The 22,918-nt window shown below is 42.2% G+C and overlaps 1 protein-coding gene across 2 annotated transcripts in view; it reads right to left on the bottom strand.

Moving 5' to 3' along the window:
• Positions 1-274: 274 nt before the first annotated feature.
• Positions 275-22,918, bottom strand: part of HOOK3 (hook microtubule tethering protein 3) — a 129,088-nt gene continuing 106,444 nt past the window's right edge. The window contains exons 18-23 of one of the 2 annotated variants that reach the window (XM_019490667.2): positions 22,583-22,665; positions 20,964-21,064; positions 11,371-11,475; positions 11,150-11,221; positions 10,356-10,492; positions 275-3,083 (exon numbers count right to left, since the gene is read on the bottom strand). In XM_019490667.2, the coding sequence (XP_019346212.1) occupies positions 3,068-3,083; positions 10,356-10,492; positions 11,150-11,221; positions 11,371-11,475; positions 20,964-21,064; positions 22,583-22,665 (514 nt within the window). In that variant the 3' untranslated portion in view covers positions 275-3,067. Of the gene's footprint in view, positions 10,493-11,149; positions 11,222-11,370; positions 11,476-20,963; positions 21,065-22,582; positions 22,666-22,918 lie in introns of both variants that reach the window. The other variant, XM_014596169.3, reaches the window with a different exon arrangement.

Genomic DNA, 22,918 nt, shown 5'->3' with positions numbered 1-22,918 from the left:
ATGACCTTGTGAGGTCCCTTTCAGACCTATTTTCCTATGATCCTGCATTTGATAGGCTCCTTTTACTTTTGTATATATAATTAAATAACTTATTTATAAGGCAACTGAAGTTTTGGGGGTATAAGACCCAAGGAGCCTATCTAAACTAGGATAAAGTAATCTTTATGGGACAACCAGTCACCACATGTTATAAAGTAATTACAGTTTCAGACTAAAGGAACATTGCTTAGTGCGCTCTCTCTAATGCAATAACAAATACCAGAAAAATAAAGAGTTTAAATTTTATATAAGCCTTTATTTACAACTTGTTTAACAACTGTACACTTTTCTGTAGCCTTGGAAGCATTATTGTTTTTGACTGGGAAAAAAAGCATTATTAAACATTTCATTTCTAATGACCATTACCTTGTATCTTTTTGTCTATATACAGATATGTATATTAATACCACTACCATGACAATCTGGTAGTTACAGAATAAGAATTCATAGGTGAACTGAAAAAGGGAAATGAATGCTTTGACACTCTAGAAATCCATCTCTTACAGAAAATATATCACTGGCAATTTCACAAACAGTTATTTTGGTAACTGGTCAACACCTAATTTAGGACAGTCAAACAAGCTGCTACTGAGAAAGAAAAGTCTCCTACGCAGCACACATTAAGTTAGTATACTGGAAACATGCTTGAGATCACTTAGGTCTGACAGAAATCTGCAGTCACTCCATGATAAAGATACTTAGATAACTTAATTAAAATGAACAGTCAGCATGTTTACTGGAAGTTACCAGTTTAATCTGACACTTCTCTATTGGAATTAAGGGACTCAAACAGCAATGTCAAGCTAGACACTTTTGAGAAAGAGATCAAAATGCCTGGGGCCTGGAAAGCAACTCTGATGAGCAACTTTTGATTTGCACAGCCAGACTGCAGGAATGAGGAACAGTGCCCATACACCTATACAGCTGTTACTCCAACAGACTACACATGACCCCTCCACCTACTGCTCACACATCCTGCTGCAGTGAGGAAAGCAGGCATGTCTACACAGTCAGACCTAAACACTTACCAAGAGAACCATGGTTAAGACTTAAAGGTCATATACTAGGATCAAGGGACTATTCACTGCATCTTTCCAGAACTGCCAGACCCAGCACTGCTGTCTATTATGACCAGATCCCCGAGGCCAGAACACCCCCATCGCTCCCCCAACAGAATAGCTAAGTGGTGTTGTCCATACCCCATGTCCTGACCTCTCCCTCCAGCTGCAGTCTGGCTTAGCTGCACTTTGAGGCTGGGAGAGTTGTGAGGGGCATGTCTCCATCTTCTCAGTGACAATGGTGACAGTTCTTCCTGGCTAGGCAACTTGGGCTGGCATCAGCCAAAGCCCCCAGGATTCAGGAACTTCAGGTGGGGCATTCAAGAGTGGGGATGGGCAGCGGGAGCCAGGCTACTACCTCTCCCCCAGCAACAGAGAGCAAGGAACACAGTATGGGACTTTATGCCTGACTCTTCTGCCACAGGACAATGGAAAACTGCTATTGGGGCAGAAGCAAGGACATGTGCCACAGAGGAATGGCAGCAGAGTGACATCTTCCGAGTCCCTTTTTACCTCAATATTCCCACAGCAGATGCAGGCTTGCTCAAGTGTCTGCCCCATGACTGTGCACACCCAGCGTGCACCAACTCCTAGGGTTGCCTGGGACTTGCACATGAATACCAGGGGCAGCATGTGGGCCAAGGTCCTTGATGAACCTGAAGCTGGGGTCACTCTAGAATAGGACTTCTGCTCCCTCCCAACAGTGTTACAGTACTGCAAGTTCTCTTGAGACCTTTTGGCAAATTCTATGGCTTGAAAGCCAGCCCCTACCTCTGGGAGGTTAGACAGTAAACAAATTAACCTAGCATTCGAGAGTATTTCACAAATGCATTTCCTCATGTTTTGTATCTTGCTGGTACTGTTCATCCACATACAAAATGAAAATACAGTAGTACAAATGTGCGGAAATTTTAAACTTTAAATAAAGAGCATTTTAAATTAATATTGGCAGAACAAAGCATTTTGAGTTATACTGTCTATATACTGCAAATCTTAGAGCAATATTTCATGGTACAAAAAAACCCGAAAAAAAACCAACAACAGGCATGCTAGTGCAATTTGGAAATGAAATAACTAAGACTGGGATAAGAACAAACAGTACAGGTAAAGTATAAATAATGCAAATAATAAGCTGGCAAGGACATTTTGCATAATACTGAGAGTCAGAAAGTGTCGACTGCTTCTCTATTAGTTACCTCCATTCATGTTCCTTTCTAAATTTGTTTGACAATTGTACACAAAGAAAAACATTTCTGAAAGAAACTGACAACACACCTAAAATGTAGAGAAAAAATACAACAGCCACAAACTACTGTGTATATACATTAAGTAGGCAACATTTGTAAATAAAATATTGCATGATAGCTTCATGGGGTGTGGCATTTATCAGAGGAACTTTGCTTGAAACATGGGTTGGCTAAGAACCACTTCAAAAGCATTTTCTCTTGGGAGAAATTTTCTTGGCTTTATTTGAATGTTTTAAAAAACCCAAAGTGATCATTTTAAAGGCCCAGGTGCTTTAAAATGGCAACAGTAATTGAAAAGTGCATTTATGACCTCATTAAGACTACATGTTTTATAGCGCAGCACAGGAAAAAGCATTGCAGGAAGTTTATATGTTAATACTGTTAATCAGAAATAAGTAGTGAAAGTGGATAGACTGAAAGTAAAATGGAGCGCTGAAAGGGCTACATCAATGTGCCAAATGCCTTCTCTGAACTTCTGAATACTGGGTTTTTTTCCTCCACCAGTCTCACAAGGAGACTTTCTTTGGGGAAGGAAGGGAAGAAGAGGGAGACAGCAAAACTACTCCCCTGGATGGCAAGCTTCTTTGCAAGTGGATCTCTCTCTTTGCAATCAGATGCCCATGAGTCTTAAGTGGTGGAACTGGTTAAGTTTGGGTTATGCAGTCTGGACAGAAAAGCAAGTCATGCACTGAACAGTCCCTGTTTGATAAATAATGCTGCAGGTCATGCAATCACATCACTGCAAATAAAAAATAAAAGAAGAAAGTTAAAAAGCAGCAAACATTTCATTACTGTTATAATATGAGAACAGAACAGGTATTTTCAAAGCAGTTTAAAAGCAAGCCTGTCTCTAGCTGCAGTTCTGCTGGCTCTAGGGAAACATTTCCTTTTGGGTTTCAACTACAAGTTTCTTAAGGTAACTAGAAGAATCAACAGAACGAATAATATGCTAAGCACTGAACAAAGGAACAAACGTGATTCTTGTAGGATGTCCGAACTAAGACAAATCCAAACTTCAACACCAGACCGAATGACTTAACCCAACGTCTTGCTCAGAATGCCTCCTAAACCATACACGGTGCACAAAATTATACAAAAATTAGCCTCCACATGCCTCACTCATTCCTGCTGCCTGTAAGCAGTCATTTAAACACATTTCCTGAAGGAAAAGGTGCCTCTCCAATATTAGGAGTTTTAATCAACCAGAAAGGCAATGGGAGTTGTCCTCTCAACAGTTCTGATATGTGAGAAATTTTTAAACACTGGTCACAAGATAAAAATATTAGGCTGCTTACAGACGTGAAAAAAAATAACCAGTACTTTACTTTCAGCTTGGTGCACCCCTGCACCAAGTGCAACACATACCCAGAAGAGACTTTGCATTAGTATGACCCAGCTTGCCCAACATCGGTATAGACTGGGTACTTCAGTGGGGTTTTTTGGTGTTTTTATCTGATAGCTGATTGAATCAGTTATTAGATAAAAGCACCAAAAAGTTCTGCTGAAGCACCCGATCTATACAGATACTGGGGAGGCAGATCAAACTGACACAATGCCTCTTCCAGTAAAGCAGTGTTTTGTTTAGTTTTTCCCCCGTGTCTGTCAGCAGCCTCCATGATTAGGGGGTTCAGTATTAAACAGTTGTGTCTGATGCCTAACTGCATAGCAGTCTTGCATTCATTTTATATTGACAGCCTTTGGGCATCTCAAAACCTTCTTAAAAAAATCAAATTGAATTCTTCCTGAGAAAATACACAGGACTAAGAAATTCCAGAATATTTCCATCACAGTGTAAGGAGAAAAATGGTTTCATTGGAAGGACTTCGCATCCCATGACTTTTCATCTTGCTCCCCCTATTCATAGTCAATTCTAAACATGTCTTGTGGCAAGAGATACTGGATTAAATTTACTAGAGAAAATATTACATTAAGATAATACTTGCAAAATTTAGAACTAAACATGTCTGTATCTGATTGATGATTTAATTCTGCAGAAGCCAAAAGTAAACTGTTTAACTCAAGTTGATTACAGATAAATAATAGTACCCTTCCAAACCCCAAACTGGCTTTACTGTTGTCTGCCCTTCTTTTTCATCCTTGCCCTCCACACCTAGAGAGAAGAGGTTGTATCTGGTGAAGTGTAATAAAAAAATGCATAAAATGAACACACACAAAGCATAATCCTAATAAAACCTATATGGAGCGATGCAGAATTGCTTTGTGTGCATTATTCACTCCAGCGCTGCTAAGTGAGCATGCACAAAGTGATGCAATGTTTGGAAATAATAACAGAAAAATTTAGTCCTGAAAATTTTAAGCGGACAAGTTTTTTTGGGTATATGTGATTAGACCAAGTAAATAGTTGTAAAAATTGTTGGCCTAATAAAAGATATTGCATTTACCCAACAAACCTTGTCTGCCTATGTCCTTAGACCAACACAGCTACAACCAGCACTCCTGAAAATTTTAAACAGTCAAGTTAAGTAAGATTGCATAGGTTGGTTTAAATAAGCAGAGCCTGTTCTTTGCTCTCCCCTGCATGTGAGATGCTTGTACAAGAGAACGGATGAAGTCCACAGCTAACATAATTTAATAGAACAGATGTGAAAATTTACCCTTGAACTTGTTAGTGAAAGACCTTCAAAAACTTCCCTGATTCTGCAAATCTGGATAGGACTCTTTTCAGGATGTAGCAAATGCCCTATGATTCTACAAGGAAGGCTTTAAGTGCCCTTCTGACAAGAAAAGTTCCTATGGCAATACTGGAAAAGAACCTATTATTCTTCCAGGAAACATTGTAACAGCAGAGGTTCCTCCCCCACCCCCTCTGCAAAAAAATTAGAAACCACCTGCTACTACAGGATCATTTCATAAACTGGAATAAATGCAATATAGAGGGGCAGTTCTGCAGCTGGTGTAAGCGGTCATTGCTCCAGTGACTTCATCAGAGTATTGACAAGATACCCCAGCTGAGGGATCTACCTAGAGAGAAGATTCACTTCCCTTTCCACATCCAGGTCTCTCCTCCACCTCCCTCGCCAACCCCACAGTCTAGTTTCAAATAACTGAGGTGACAGTATTTCACACCTTCCCTGGGGGCTGATCCATAGAGAGAAATCCCCCACAGACATCCAGCATGGAGTTTTCCATTGCTCTATTTAACTCTGTATCTAACTCTCCTTATACTATATCCATCTCTGTGGTTTTTATATCTATTGTCCACCTCAGCTGCAGCATCAATTGGGAAGAAAAGATGGCCCACAGCCCTTCCCCCCAATCTTTGCTATCTAGTCATGATCAGCAATGTTGGATGCATCTACCCATGTTTTTTTTTCTTAATTCAAGCCCCATTTATAAGTTATCATTAAAGCAAAGTAGATGTGTAGTTCCTTCTATCTTTTAGCTAAGAAAATCCCTCCCCAACCTTTTCTTTGGTCTTTTTTGAAACTCCTTCAGTTTAACATGTTTCTGGCTGATACCGAGTCAGAACAGCACACAGCATATTAGTTGGAATCTGAACTGTGCCATGGTGAGAAGAAGTAGCATTAATATTTACTTCACAATTTCATGAAACCTTCATACATTTTGTTTGGGAGGGTAACTTAATTTGCTGATGACAGTGATTATTATTATTTTTTTATTTTCCTAAAAATATTCCACTGCAAAGGATTCGAGCTACATTTGCACTCTCTGTGCCACATTGCATGTATTACTCTTTGCAGCTTCTATATACTTGTAAAAATATTTGCTGCAATATCAGATTCAAGATTGCGATCATTTCTAACCATGTCATGTTTTCAATGGGTCTTCATAGTGATGAGAAATGAACAAGGCTCTGCAGATAAATGATAGGCAAGCGCCTTGAACTGTGCAACACTCATTCCTGCAAGGAAGTGGCTCCAAATCTGTTGAGTGAGAGTATGTCCAATAATGGCTATAAGAATGGCAATGTAAAAGCAAAAATCAGTGCAAAGGGCACATTTTTCACTGTTCAGAAGACGAAACCAGGCATTTCACATCTACTTGAAACCTGAGCTTTCACCTTCTGCTCTTGTTCAAAAGTTGCTCCAGTCCTTCACTGAAGAACATGTCTATGCTTAACAATACGTGCTGTTGCTACAAAGGAGACGTGTTTTTGAAGTCCTGTTTTAGTCCCCAGTACTTCCATTTTGTCTGGGCAGTGCTCTACATTGCTGCCTCTCTGACATCTTAGACAACCAGCTCAGCAGCAAGCCAAGATTACTGGGATCACAGTAATCAAATAGCTTCAAATACTGGTATCAGCATGTAGTACTAGCAACTCTCCAGGGAGCTGTGCTATCTTCTTCAATTCTCTAAGTGGCTTCGCATACACAACAAGCAGTGACACAGGTCACTGACTTTCTGTCAGCAGCAACCGGGCTACAGAACCACTTTGGAGCAACTGCATTACTTGAACAAGCATTTACCAACAGAAGGTGAACTCCTGGTTCCAATGGGATCAATAGCAAACGCCCATTGCCTTCAGTAGGTTCAGGATTTCACCTAGAGCATTTACGATGAGCTTTTTCTGATGTCAGCTGTGTTTGGATTAGTTTGACAAGCTGCCTTGAATCTGTTGTTCACTGTTAATTTGACATCCTGGCGGCTTGTGCAGTTTGGGAAAAAATGCATATTACTTTTAGTTGAGCTTTAGTGTGCTTTTGTTGGTCACGTGTTGCCATCTGTCCAATTTAATGAGCAGGTACATTTTAAAAACGACCCTCCTGTTCCACAATCTCCAAAGGAAACATGAAGTCAAGTAAAGCAAAATGAGAAAAAACAAACTCTCCAGATACTATGGTAGAGCTGGTTGCAGAGAAGAGAGCTCTGGAGAATCACCATGCCAGGCTTAAAGTCTGTGAGACTGGCGTGGCTGAAAAGACAACTCCACTGTTCTGGACACAAGAGGAATGCCTCTTGGCAGGGTTTCTTGATCCATTAATTGCTAGTCAAAATTAATTAAAAAAAATATAGCAGCCATGAGGGCTGACTCGTTTGGTATTCTGCTTCATGCAGTTCACAAAAAATACTAAGGAACACACTTCTCCAGAGAGTTGATACCTGAGAAGTCTCCCAGAATGATGTTGCTTTCCGTTTCTTCTCCTGAGAAAAGAAGTTTTTCATTGTCAAAGTCACTGACAAGCATCTGTTGTCTTCCGTGACAGTGAAAAAATGTCTTCTGCTAATGACAGGAATTTCAGTGTCAAGGGCTCACCAGAGCCAACCAGGATCTCTAGGAAGCCTTCAAATTTCCTGAGAACAGCACACAGCTGCTGCCAAAATAGTCTAACACTTTATGCTTGAATTTTTTTTTCAGGGAAGATGGTGAGGGGTTAGTCTTTTTGGTAAAGAAGTGGTTGAGGTATTTTTGACTCAACCAGAGTTTGCCCCTTGTGTTGCACAGAGCTCACACACTAGACTGTGCCAAATATCTCCATTTTATTTGGGAGAGGCACTAAGCAGGAAAGTAACTTTGTTCACAGTCCTGAAGCATGCAGGGAAGCATGCAAGGCCTGTCCAGAACCAGTCTCAAGTCATTATTAATCAAATCTCTCACATCAGATTCACCTTTTCATTTTTTAAGGGAAAAAACGCATAATATTTCACCTAAAACTAAAGCAAATGCAATTATTTCAAGAAAGGGTTTTTGAAAGCTATTTTTCATCGAGCACAAGTGAGTTCATTTTAAGACCATGCTGAGAACACACTGAAAATATGACTGTATTTGTGCATCTTTCAAATTCTTATTTAGATTCATATTTAACTAAATTAGTAGACAAACTTGGAGACAAAACTTCCCTATTAAAAATTATGGAATTCTTTTCATTTGCAAGTAGTTTTTGGCAGCTCATAATGGAAAGGAAGAGCCTGACAGACAAAAATGGCAATATAGCTTGAAATATGCTTGGGTTCCTTTCTAGGAATGTTGTATTCCTTATTCAGAAACATTAAATTTACTTATAAAAATGATTAACACTGGCTACTTTACGCAAAGTACTTACAAGTTAGGATGACCAGTGTGGCCTCTACAAAAGACTAAAAAGACTTCGCAAAAACTTTGTACTCGTTTTGTTATATGGAGCTCATGAAATTTTTCTTCAGCATTTTGTTTCTTAACACAAAATACAGCAAAACAAATACTAGTTTATGGAGCTAATGAGAGTCCTAAACTGCCTTTATATTGGGAGGATAAGAATCTGCTGTAGTACGAATACAACTCTCTTACCTATACCTGCAGGCATAGAACAGAGGGCAGACAACATCTATAAACTCTTTAATCTCTCCACACACAACATCATAAAACAATTCTTTCTATATGATGGGTGTTTGTACTGTAGGAAAAATCAAGATCAAGATAAATTTTTAAGCATATATTTTAATGCATATTTTTAATGTGGAGTAGTTTTAAACAGATAGTTTTCAATCAAAAGTTCAGATTAAAATATAACTTGGGATACTTACAAGAACTAACATAAGCTATATTTAATGGGGTTTATTGAAAGTAAAAATAATTAAATTTAGACACTAGATTGTATGCACAACGAAGGGCAAGGATTTTTTCTCTCTTAAGGTAAAGTTGTCACAAGGTATACACAGACTAAGTAAGCTTCCCTAGGAGTAAATATATTATGTCCAATACTGACAGGCATTATAGGTTAAGGAACTTCAACTCATCAAGAAATTAGTGGGCTTAGAGTAAGCAGAATCATTCAAAAAGTGCTCAGCACTTTGCAAGACTGAGTCCTAACCAAACATTAACCATGGAAGCCAGTCACTTGTCTCACTGACCAAAGGGAAGACGTTACAAAAATGGTGAGACATGTAATTAGACAACTACCTGTTAAAAATTAGTACAACAAATGACAAATCCAGTTTTCAACAAAGTCAGCAACAAACTTGCCTCAAGGCACTGATACCATTTATAAGGCAATTGATATAATCATCTTCCAAATCAGTGTTTTAGAAGTAAGTTTTTTAGTGGTGGATGACAATTTGAGCACAGTAATATCAATAGTATTCAGCTGGGCTTCAGTCCAGAATGTCTTGTTACAGAATTACACCACTTTAAAATAAATGCCTTCTTTTACACTGATGAAGCAGCTGCATATTAAACCACTCCAAATATTTCCTAATTTTTTTTTGGATCAACCTGACAAAGAAGATTGGGGAAAAATATCTGAATAACAATCACCTCTGACAACAAACAGCAGAGGATACTGGTGAATAAATAAAGCAGATGTGAAACGTTTTAGGGGAAGATGAACTAAAGAAGAGGCTCCCAAATCATCCCGCTTCCCAAATGATGCCAAGTGCCAAAAACAGGACAGACTTCTGCTCATAAAAGGACCAACTCATTTTTGTACCAGAAGCATCCACTACTGGGTGCCATGGGCTATTGCTATGGGGCCCCAATGCCAGTGCCTAGGTCTTTCTGTAGCCAACATGGTTTTCAACAGCTTCATACAGTAATTCTGCATTTCTGTTAACAGTTTTCAGAGATTTTAACCACAGATTACTACACAGTCAAAAGGAAACTAATTCCCTTTAAACAAAGCATCTCATAAAGAATGGTAACATAGGTAGGCACAAATATACCATTTGTGACAGGAAATGTACGTTTGCAATAACAACCTACGTGAGGCTTTAGGTAAGAGATGAGGACAACATATACAGTAAAAAGACTCCATTATTATACAGCAACTCTTCTAGATGTTTTCAAAATTTTGGCAAATTTAAAATGGCAAAGAGAGAGAGAGAGAGAGAGAGGAAGACTCCAAAAATAAGAGCAAATGGTATTAAAACAATTAGAAACCATACTGAAACCCTTCCTGAACTGAAGAACAACTGTGGTAACAAGGTAGAGAGAGAAAGAGAGAGAGAAAGAGAGAGAGAGGATGCTGGTTGAGTTTCCTGAAATGTTGTCACGTGCAACTTAGAAGTATGCCTGGATCACAGGGTAGTTTCCTTTCTAAAGGCAAGGTTTTTCTACCTTGCTGTAGCTGGCTGGACGTGCCCAGGGTACGATCTCCTTGTGCTGGTGGCTTGCCTTTGTCTAGCCAGGAAGGACTGTCCTGAGCCTGTACTAGCCAGTCTATCTTCTGCTGCTTTTTTATGCAGAGTCATTCCCTAGGAATAAACAGAAACTCATTAGTGAACCTGCTGTGCCTGTACACTGCTATACTTATGGGAGATGTGGTCTGTACATCTGAAAGTCTGTAAAACTAGTAAGTTAGAATTACAAAACAGAAAACTTAGGCTCCCTCTTGCGTGAAGTGATGCTTCTGTCTTTGCGGCTTGAAATCACCTTGCTTTTTAACACTGTAAGCTTATGCTTAATTTATCATAATCACAATCTCCTAAAGCATTTGATAGTTACTTAATTTATGACAAGGGAGTTTAGAAAATATAGGTACGCACTCTTTCCCAGTAATCACTTTACATACAAGTCAGTGATTGCTAAGGTTTTCTACCCAATGAACCATCGTAACCCTCAAACTTTCTCATGACCAGCCTGTCCCCTCTCCTTTAAAATTTTAATTGAAGGGAGAAGAAAGTGAATGCGTGTCATGTTCTTAGGGATTACTGGTGGTCTACAGCTCACAGGCTGGGTACCCTGTAATGGGTTATATGTAATTAAAAGTAAATGCATCCACCCTTCAGAATGCACACAGGAGAATATTTCAAAACTGTATATGTTAAATAAATGAAAAAAGGTTCACGATAAATGCCACAAAAACAACACAGATTAAGGTTTTTAATCGTTGTACTTTTGGAGTTCCTTACCATATTGTACCAGGCACTAACAATAAACTTCTCCTCCATTTCTCTTTGACTCTTCGTTTTCTCGTATTCTTTCTAGTAAAGAAAAATTACCACAAGTTTAAAGCTGTTTGGTAAAAGTGGATGGTAAATATTGGAAAGATAGTCTCTGTACTCACTCAAAACGCCTAGCTAAAACAGAAAAGTCACCTAGAAAGGTCGTGGGGAAATGGGCAGATTATTACCTCTAATGAATGGAACATTCGGTCACGTTCCTGCAGTTGATTCTTCAGAGCCTGTATCTCAGGAGCTGCACCCTGGTTCTGCTTAGGATCTAAAGTTCGGATAACCTGCAAAAGGCAAACACCACAGTGTAAGTGGATGCCCCAAAGTGATCTCTCAAAGCACTTCTAGATTAAATAAAAGGTGCCAGAAGCCAAAGGATTATAAACAGGGATCTGGGTTTTCCTTTTGCCACAGAAAAACACAGATTTTCTCATTTAAAGGAGAAAGTCATGGATACCATGGGTTTCCTGTTGTAGGCTGGCAAAGTTCCGGCCTGCAAAAGGCAGCGAGGAGCAGGATCCACGTGACCAGCAATACAGCCAGGCAGAGGTGGAGAGCAGCAACCCCAGCTGCCTGCAGGTAAGTCTACAGGGTGGGGAAGGGGGGCAGAAGTGACGCATGGGGAGGAGGGGCAGACTCGGGCAGCCACAGCAAGGTAGGGAGTGGGGCACAGTTGGCAGCTGGGGCTAAGCCTGGGGGAGCCACCCAGCCAGAGCGGGAATGCATGGTCATGGGGCCTGGCTGGGGGAGCAGGACAGAACCACAGGTGGCTCATCTGGGGAGTGGCGGGGGGCTCGCTCCCTGCTGCTGTGCACTTCTGGGGACAGGGGCATGTGCCCCCCACCTAGATTTGTGCATGGAGCAGAGGAAGATGCAGGCTGCCTGCTGCAGGCTCGGGGGTCCCCACCCTGTTGCCCTCTACCTGGGAGCCTCTGTGGCCTAGTGGGCAGGACCCAGCACAGGAAAGTAGGGCAGGGCAGGAGGCTCAGTACTGCCACTGCTGCTGCTGGGAGCCCTGTGCCAGCTGCGCTCCCAAGGTGAGGCATGCCCTGCCTGTCTAGCAGCAGCAGGGAGGCATAACTCCGTGCCACACGCTGCCACCCCCATTGCTGTCAGGCAGGTAGAGGGTACTTTGCCACAGCAGTGCAGCTTGTGTTGGGGTCCTGGTGGTGGAAGTGGCTGCAGCAGTCAGCCTCCCTGCCCTCTCACACAAGGTCTCACCCGCTGGGCCGCAGAGGCCCCTGGGGGGAGGGTAGCAGGGCAGGGAGCCCCAAGCCTGCAGTGAGCAGCCTACATCCTCCCGCACACCCACAGGCTCTGCTTAGCTCCACTCTGGCTGTGCCACCTGTGGATGGTGGTGGTGGTGGAGGAAGGGTTTCCACACTCTGCCCCAGCTGCAGCAGCCGCCAGGTCCCCTAGCCCTGGCAGCTGGGGGCTCCCTCTGGCAGAGCTGGGAGGGGTTGGGCAGGTGGCTGCAGGTTGGGAGTAAGGGACACTGGAAGGACTGGTGGGGGAGGGCATGACTTGGGAGCGAGGGGCAACAGCAGGGGCAGGACACCAGCAGATCAGGGCTGCTCAGTGCCACAAAGCGGGGGGAGGGGGGAGATGCACACAGGCAACGACAGTGACAGTTAGATCCATGTCTTGGTGAGTGAAGGGGACAGGGGGAGCTCTGATTTTCCACAATAAAAAACCAAAATCAAATACCAAAATACTGACTGAGGCACTGGCAGGTTTCCAAATTGCTTTACATTTGTAACTATATCAAAACATTGTGTTCAACTGATACACACACAAGAGAGAGAGAGGTTTTATTTTAATTGTGGAAAAATACAGATTTGGGGGTTTTAAATCAGAGAACTTTGGATTTTTTTTTTTTTTTTTTTTTAATCAGAGAATTTGGTACTTTTAAACTGAGAAAACAAGGATCCCTGAATATAACCATGCAAGACAGGTCTCAGGCACATTTAACTTAATGGTTCAAAGAAACTGAACAGAACGTGGGAAGAACATGCTGTTCTGAGAAGATGAATCCTTTAATCCAATCTTTCCCCTCATGCTAGGGCAGTGGTAGCAAATATCCTGCCACAGCCCAAATCCCCTAGGCAGGATAATATAAAGTCTACTACTGAACATAATAGCAACCGTTCTCTGCTGCATACTAAAAGCCTCCATCAAAACAAAGCTATCAGGGGAAGAAAGTAAAAGCTTATAGGCTTGAGAAACTACAGAAGCACAGAGACAACCTCCACTGTCACAGTGTTAGGGTGTGGAGCATATTTCCCTGCAGACTTCACTTCATTGCTAAGGTGTATGTGCAGGCACTGTTTTCTTCTCAACTCCTGACCCTGAACTCAAGGACTCCTTCTCTCTGGAAAGGAATAGTGGAAACTGGCCATGACTCAGGGGCTTTGAGCTGCTACACTGGTTTCCCTTGGCAGCCCTGCTGCAATAAAGAACTGGGACCCCAAGAGGATGCACAGCAGATAAAGATCCCATCATTAAAGTTTGAATGGGAGATACAGCTATCTAGCTTGATTTTTATATGGCACGTAGCCCAGCTGCATCTGAATGTCTTCTACTATTGCAAGAAGAAGAGAGTGAGTGAGAGTTTTAAAAAACGAGTGGGGCAAGACCGATTAATTTTTTTCCTCATTTCTTTCTTTCATTCATTTCTATTTCAGAACCCTGCACAGCTAATGAGGATAGAGTGATGTCAGGTAATGAAATGTCAAATAGGATATACTGGAACAAAACGATCATTTAAAATTTAAATAGGTCACCTCTACTAGGTGGTATTCACCTCAGATCTCTTAAGGAGATTAATTATTAAAAGTGGCTATTGAGCTGTTAAGAAAGCACATAGTTGGTTGGTAAACCTAGCTGCTGCACTGGCGAGTAGCAATTATCATACCCATCTTGATGAATGACCTTGGAAAATATTATGAAATGACCATTGACCTCCAAAAGGGTAAATTAGTTGAAAAATAAATTGAAGAAGGTGCATTATATACGCCTAGATTGATATATAAACTGGATAAGCCAGTACACGCTTTACATAAAGGGAAACTATATCCCTCTACACTTATTAGAATACTTTCAGGGACAACCAGTGGCATAGTAGATAAGAGAAAAAGTGACAAATATTTGTTTGAACACTGCAAAAGCTTTTGGCATCCTTCACAAGGAGCAAGTGTGGAAACTATGAAGGTACAAGAAGATGAGTAATAATGTTCTATAAAGGTCTAGGAGCTCATTTAATGGGTCCTAAAATTCTATCTACTTGGAAGAAAGTTTGGCATCATCACAAACAGATCAGTGAAAACACATAAGGATATATGAAAGACTAAGAGTAAAAACATCAAAAGGCCATTACATTCCCACACCCTAAATACTGTGGTCAGTTATAGTCACTTGATCTCAAAAAAGACATAGGAAAGAGTTAAAAAAAAAAAAAAAAAAAAAGAGTCAAGAGTAGAACATGGTTAGAAGCATGGGATGGCTTTCAATTGAAGCTCTATTAAAAGATAATTTACTTTGGAGAAAGGATAAGTAAAAGGTGATATAATACAGGATTATATAAAGAGTTAATGGGTAGACATGAACTCTGAAGGTAATGCCTGAAGCACAGAGCAGAAAGGTCAAAGATCTGATCTACCAGCTGAATTCAGCCCCAGAGCCCATGAAGCTCTTAGAGGGGCCAGAAATTCAGGAGTGGTCCTGTTTCAGAAGCTGAGTCTAGATCTAGTCTGTGAGGCTCCTTGCAGTCTGAATTTGGCCAAGGGGTCTAGGTGAGTTTAACACTCCTGGTACAGAGCTCAGAAGGATTAAAAAAAATGATTACTGTATTTACTTGAATATAAGATGATCCTGAACATAAGATGAACCCCCCCCCAGTAATTTGATTTTATATAAGGAAAATTTATAAATGTGTTACAATTTTCCAGGTATAGAAACTAATTATTGGAGTTCTACCTTGACTTTGTCTTCTTCCCACTACTATAGCAGGGAAATTAATTGGGGGGGAGGGAGGGAAGCAGGCAGCCCCCGTGCTCTCTGCCCCCTAATTTCTTCACCCTGTAGCCCCTTCCTGCCCTCCCTGTCAGACCCTGCTCTCCCTGAGCACATGGAAGCGAGGGAAAATTTGAAAATACTTCACTGAAAAACATGCTTGTAGTAATTTGTATCTAGACATATTACTATCGGTACCCATAGACTTAGTTCATTCAGACCTGATGCAGCAGTTTCAAAAAAGGTAAAACGCAAGTTTTAGCACAGGTACTCCATAAACACACTTTTAAGTAGCACTTTTGTACCCACTTATATATCATATGAACTATGCATGATATTTATCCAAAGCCAAAAGGCTCATGGATTTATCATACAGTTCACTGGGTTGGGTCAACTGTGTTTCAAGCCATGGTGACCCCATTGCTTAGCATGGCTCAGTAGGTGTGTGTACTCCAGATACCACCCACAAAGGATCCATGTGCTAATTAGCGCCCCCACTCATAACTGGAACTGGGTGTTCTTATCGTAAGTCCTGGAATCCCCCCAAAATTTATATGCAGATGAGGTACAGGGCAACCTGGTCTGGCTCTACCTCATGGAGGGGCGGCATCACACTAATCATATGCGACAGACAGAGAGAGGGGATGACAGAGGGATTCTGGGTGAACTGTTTGGGGCTCTGTTTGGTGATGTTTTTCAGACATTTAAGACTGGTGAAGAAACAGAAATCACTATAAAATGGGAAAGAAAGGTGCAGCTCAGTTTTGGGAGGGAAGAGGAAGTCACAATGTAGTCAGTCAGCATGTGCATAATCACTGAGCCATGAGACAGCATCTTCAGTTGCCACGTGCAGTTCCTGTAGTCCACCACTGAACTCAGTCGGTGGGCAGTCATCGACAATGTGCAACATGGTGTGCGTTTTGCCATAGCTACAGTCTGGGTTATCACAAAGACCCCAATGGTGGAGGTTGGCTGTGCACAGACCTTACCCTGTCCGGAACCTGTTTAGCAAGGCCTACTGACAGCATGGCAGGTTGAAGCCTGGTGGGCAGACTAGGATCTGCGATAAGGAACTTGTTTGGTGGTGGTGATGACCTCCATACCTCGCACCAGAGGGTCTCTGTCATGTGGTCCTTGTGCGGCAGTTTGGACCACAGTGGGCGTTGTGATGATAGACGTACAGCAGGTGGATTTAAGAGATTGTCCTACAGTGGCAGGCTTGGATTGGCATAGATCTTCTCCAGTAGCTTACTACAGTAAAAGCTATGTTAACCGGCGGCATTCAAGTAACCAGAACACTATTAACTGGAATTTCCGGCCAACTGGCCAGACAGGGGGTGGGGTTGTCGGTGGGAAGGAAAGCTCACGTGCAGCAGGGAAAGCTCTGCCACCGTTGCCCACCACCCTGTGCTGTTGCTGTTCCATGTGTGGCTGCCGCCCCTTCCCCCCCACCTCCACGTCCAGCCAAAAACCACCTACTCTTAGGTAACCAGAATTTTTATATACCCGGCACCCCCCTTACCCCACTCATGCCAGATAACAAAGCTTTTACTGTAGTTGCAAATTTCTGTCGTAAATGAGGGGGAACAATGTTGCCCAGGACTAGGAGCTGTGGTAGAAGGGTCAGTTGAAGAGTTCCCAAGATGATGTGCATCGTTGAATGTCGCTGCACATCAGCAAGTTTGGTTTGTGATGACTGATTCCAGACTGGTACACAGTATTTTGCCACAGAGTATGAGATGGCAAGAACTGACATCCTTAGGCTTGAGGCTCTTGCACCACATGACAACTTAGCCAGCTTGTTAAGGAGGCTGTTGTGCATCTTAACTTTCATTGCTGTCTTTTTCAAGTGTTCATGATAGCTCAGTGTCTGGGGTTTAGTGTCACATGCAAGTAGATGGGTTGTGCTTCATGCCTCAGCCTCTGGCCATTCAGGTAGATAGCCAGCTCCCAGGCAGCACTGGCACTGTGTAGGGGGAAAATGCTGGAAATAATCTTACTGATGCTTCACTGGAGGTGATATCTTGCAGTACTCAGCCAGCTCTATGACATCACTGTTCAAAGTGTGTTCTAGCTCAAAGAAAGTCTGGGCCTGGAATCCACAGCAGATGTTGTCAGCATAGATTAATTTCTGCGATGGAGTCTGCAGCAAGTAATTGGTGTAGTTGTTGTACAAGGTTGGAGCAAGCACAGATCCCTGAGGCAGTCTGTTGGTTTGTCTTCTCACCCATGAGCACCCTGAACTCTCTGTTGCAGAGAAGGAGTTCAACAATGTCAGTCACTCATGCAGGTAGCACTCTTGCTATCTTTACGAGCAGGCTGGTGTGCTAAACAGTACTATATGCTGCTGTGAGGTCAAGGAAAAACGAACTTGTCTTAAGGTTCCTCTGAAAACTATTTTCAGTGAATGTTGTTAGCTCAAGTACTAGGTCACAAGTACTTCGACCTTGTTGGAAACCTGCTTGATAGATACTCAGGATGTTCTTCACCTCTGGGAGTATGAGCTGTGGAGTCAGGCACTCCAGGATTTTAAAAAAGACAGAAAGCAGCGATATTGGGCAATATCTTGACACCTGGGTTTTGGTATTTTGCTAATTTTGGGTGGCTGATTACTTTTTGACATGCATCAGATCTTTAGCAGATTTCCCTCGCATGTGATCCTTGTAAAGAATTGAACCAACCAAGAACTATCATGTGGGCCAAGGTGCTTCAAGAACTTGGGGGAGATGTTGACATAGCCAGCAGCAGTGCTAGACTTGATTCAGTGTAGTGGCTCACCATGGCTTGAAAAGAGTAGGCACTGTGGAAGATTGCACTCAATCCGCACTACCATATATCTTACTTAGATGGGATGCACTACCCTAGTCTTATGATAGGTTCCCATCACCACTGGAAGCCTGATCTCTACCTTAAAGGCAGAGAAATGGATCAACAGAGCATCAGGGTATAAGGAGTGGAGGAGAGAGACCCAAAGCACAAAACAATGGCAGTGGTGGCAAGTAAGCATGAGGTGGAAAGAGCTGAAGAGCGGAAATGAAGATCTGGAGACAGATGGAGAGTAGACAAAAGTGGGGAAGAAAGGAAGAAAGATGGTGACAGTGGGAGCAACAGCAGAGGCAGCAACAATAAGAGTGATGATGCCAGAAGGAAGACGGGTGCAGAGGAGAGCAGGAGACAGAATGGGAGTAGTAAGAGAAGGTACATTGGGCGAGAAGCAAAGGAAAGCAGGAGCACTACAGCAGGCCAGCCTACTGGGAGTGGCACAGCGGGAAAACATGGAAGGGGCACCGAAAGAAACTAGAGAGGAGCGGAAGCTGAGAATAAAAGTAACTGTAACAGGGAATGGGAGGCAGACTGAATCAACAATGAACAGGTTCATACCCCGGAAAAGGTACTGCTTGAGATTTTGGAGGTGCAGGCAGAGCATCTCACCAGCCTGATTGCTTTCTTAAACTGAAAGATGTGGGAATTGACTTACTGGAATGGACAAGGGTATAAGAATTTTTGGAAGAAATATGCATAGAAATGTGGGAGGGGGGCATTAAGAGCAATAAAGTTCATAGCACAAGAAAAGTCAAGAGAAAGAGTGATTATGCTTTGAGTGTACATGGATTTACTAGAGGCAGAAGATATAGAAAGTTAGATAGAAAAATACATCCAAAGGGTCATGTTGGTAGAGAAAATAAGGGACAAATGGTATCTGGACAGGGTCTTGGAGGGCATGTATAGTGTTACAAGCAGATGAGTGGAGCCCAAGTAGGGTGCTGCACCCCTCATCAGTGATCCAGATTGGGACACACTGGGATTTTATAACATACCATGGGCAAACAAAACAGTGCAACAAATGCAGACCCATGGGGCATCTGTCTGCACACTGCCCCCTCAGTGTGTTGCAGCTATGAAGGGATGGGGCATAAAGCAGCAGAGTGCCAGGAATCCCTAAAATGTACTGTTTGTAAGGGAGAGGGACACTTGCATCACAGATGCCCCCAAGTCTTTTGGAAGTCAGATGCCCTGAAGAACAGCAAAACCCAGAGAAGGAGAGCAGAGAGGTGGTGTTGGATACTGAGGTAGAAATGGTGGAAGAAACCCTGCAGGAGGGTGGAACAGAGGAAAGCAGTAACTTTTCTGTGATTGAGGCAGTGCAGGAGCTGAAGATGGAATGGAAAGGAAAGCAGGAACAGCAAATAGCTCAGACATGGAGATGGAGGTTAAGAAGAAGTGGAGAGGGAGCAAGAGAAAGAACCAGAGAAACAGGTTGGGAAAAAAAAGAAAATGCAGGGGCTGAAGACCAGGAAGAAGCAGCCTGATAACGAGGCAGGTGAGTTGGAGGAAGAGCCAGAGAGAAGTTTTCTGCTGCTAACACCTCTGGGCTCCAGACCGGAGTAGAGACCAGTAAGTGGGAAGTGTCAGGGAGGTGGGGACATGCAAGCCTTCCTAAATGCAAAAGTGATCCAGCAGCTTGCAACGGTTACAGGAATGTGAGTGAGGAAGGAAAAGGAGTCTACCACCCTGAGCAGTAGCACAGATGAACCTTAAAGGGACAGGTGCACTCAGCTCAAAGCAAGCACAGATAAACCTTAAACAGATAGAAGGCCTCATTTTAAAACAAGCATAAATGGTATTGACAATTTTGCTTACATTGGGAGTATCTTAACAGGGAAAAGATGGGAACAGATCAAACCAGTTTGAACCAAGTAAGGGCAAACAATCTGCCTACAAGAATGTGGTATACCACTGGAGATGGATTATAAGCACTTTGAGAAAAGGCAGAGATGGGGACCATCTTGGTGGTCAGGGATAAATGAGAACAAGTGGCAAGGGTAGCAATATTATTCAAGAACCCAGAGCTAAAAGCAAAGCAGGCAGAAGTCATCAGTGGCAGATCACAATGAATGATACTATCAGCCAGGGTAAAAGAATCAGAAATTTTCAATGTTTATACATCACTGGAGAGGGAGGGAAAGAATGCGTTGCTTAGAAAGTTAGCAGCTTACACGGTTGGAGGGAGACTGTGCATAATAGTGGATTTCAACAGTATAATCAAAGTGGGTGACAGAACAGGGGAAGGAAGAAGCAGAGCTTTACACACCTCATCCAGACTGTTAACAAATATAATAAAAGAAGAGTCGCTAAGAGATGTGTGGGCAGGGGAGAAAGTTTTCATTAGAACAGACCCCAGTGGAAAGAAACAATCAAGAATTGACTTTGTGCTTGTATCAAAAGAAGTAGAGAAAAGGAAGAAAGAAACCATACATGTGGCTTTTAATGACCACTGGATGCTGAAAGCAGAAATGAGTGTTACTGAGAGTCCCATGAGAGGGAAGGGACCATGGATGTTAAATGTGTGGCTATTACAAGACAGTATGAGAGGTGGTGAACACTGAAGAAATATTTTAGGAGTACCAGAGAATGGTAGATGATGGTGAAGAAGAGGATGGGAGAATTCTTCAGGGAGGAAGGCTGAAGATGCATGGTAGAAAAAACAAAAGAGCTAAGAGAGCTGCAAAGAAAGATGCAGGAGCTGCTACAGGAAACTGCAATAAGAAGACTGTTATGAAAAGAGATAGAAAAAAAAGGTACGAGTTAGAAACCTGGTTTAAAAGAAAGACAAGAAAGAAAATGTTCTCAGCACAAGCACCCTGGATGGGAGAAAACAGAGAGTGGTCCCAATACTTTTGAATCTGCTATTTATTTTTATTACTGTGGAGAGAGGGCAAGATGCAGCAAAAATGATCAACTCCGAGGATGCCACACTTACACTCTTAGCCTTTTCCAAGTACTTTTTGTATCGCTCCTCCATTTGCTTCATTTCTTCCTCTTTTTTCCGCAATGCTTCCTGTAATTCTTCAATTTTGAGTGCTGCACATAGAGGTGGAAAAACCCCACATTTCAGAAAAAACACATTATGGATACATATACTTTAATACTGTGCGTTTCACATGATATTTAATCCCACAGTTAGTATTTATTTTTTCAGTTAAGAAAAGCCAAAGTCAGTGTAGAAAAATATTCTGATGCAGCAGATGCAATCAAAAGTGCAGGTACACATATGTGGGGAGAAAGGAGTCTTCTCAATTCCCCTGTAATAAAACAATTTAATCAATGGAGCTTAATCTTTCAGAAGCTGGGGAGGGGAAGCAGGGGGCAGGGGCTTTTTACACAGCTGCATCACAGGTCACCACTCCCAGTATGGGAAGGAAGGTGGCTGTTAAATGTCAGAGACAGAGGAAGGAGAGAGGCAAGGAGGGCTTCAAAGGGGATCACCATAATGGCGCAGGCCAGGTAAGGGGACATGCCAGGCTGAGTTGCTTGCCACTGATCCCCTGTGCTGTAGATTGGATCCAGTCACACCAGAGGCTGGATCTGGCCCACAGGCTGTAGGTTGAGCACCACTGTGATAAAAAAAAAAAATCAGCTTGTAGACCAGTGATTCTCAACCCAACCAGGGGCCACCACCACATAATACTGCCCTGCATGCCTCTTCAGGAGGCATGTTGGAGCCAAACTGGGAAGCAGATGCAGCAAAAAGGATCACCCGCTTACATTACATTACATTACAGAGACAAGTGCATCATTTTCTGCTGCTGTTCTTCCTGGTTTGGCTCTGACAAGCCTCCTGAAAACAGAGGCACATGTGGCACTTTCACTCTATAGGAGCAGCAGCCTGGAGCTGAATGCTGTTGCAATCAGGTAGAACTGCCTTGCATTCCTCTGTTTTCACGAGGTATGCTGGGGCCAAACCAGAAAAAGGTGCAGCAGAAATGGGGCACATAGGCTTGCCTTTCTGCTGCAGCTGCTTCGCAGTTCAGCTCTGGAATGCTTCCTGAAAAAAACTGAGGTGCAGGGCAGTTTCATCTGCCCCATGCACCTCAGTTTCCAGAAGACTGTGCAGGGTTGGACTGGGAAGGGATACAGCAAAATCGTAGAACCACCTGTGGAGACCAGTCTTTAGCAGCAACTAGTGTGTTGATTTAGTTAAGCAGGAAAAGGAGGGTGAGCCAGTTGAAAATTAGGCTCTGTCCATGCTCTATGCAGCCATAATTCTGGAAAAATGTTTGGTTGTTTTCATTCTGTCTCTGATAAATAAGGTGCGTATAATTTTCTGGGGTAGTTTTACATGAGAAAATATGGTAATAGCAATATACTATTTAGTCATTTATAAATGGGTTTTAGTGTATAGCTGTGACAATCAATGGCCTGATTGTCCAAAGCCACATTTTTTTGATTAACCAAAAATAAACTGCAATAATGCCTTTAAACATTTACACTTCATTAACTTAAAAGTTATATGGATTTTTTTTTTGTTAAAGACCCTCCCCTACATGCAAAAGATTAAAAAATGAAACAAAACATGAGTTCTGATGTAGGAAAACTCACAGCTGTTGTTATATCTTGGTTCCAAATCTTCAATAATAGCTCTTTTCTTCTGTAGTTCATTGTTAGCTTCATGGAGCTTTTCACTGTTGCAAGTTACAAAAGCATACGTTATTTTTCCAACACTCTTCTCCAGGTAAAATAAAAGTCAAGCAATGAGAAAATCCAGGTGCTACATTTCTGAGAGATTACAGCACAGCTTACTTTTGGCAATGAGGCATGACAGCAAATGACAAGTGGCTTCAATGTCCCAAGAATGGAAATGTTTAAAAAAAAAATAGAAGAAAAGGAATTTCTATAGATGATCAGTTATAACATTAAAGAGCTCAATTAGCTGTC

The sequence above is a fragment of the Alligator mississippiensis genome, chromosome 3 (assembly GCF_030867095.1).
Source record: "Alligator mississippiensis isolate rAllMis1 chromosome 3, rAllMis1, whole genome shotgun sequence".
In the NCBI taxonomy this organism is placed as follows: Eukaryota; Metazoa; Chordata; order Crocodylia; family Alligatoridae; genus Alligator; species Alligator mississippiensis.
The sequence above is the reverse complement of the archived record's forward strand: the minus strand, read 5'-3'. Positions and strand labels throughout refer to the sequence as shown.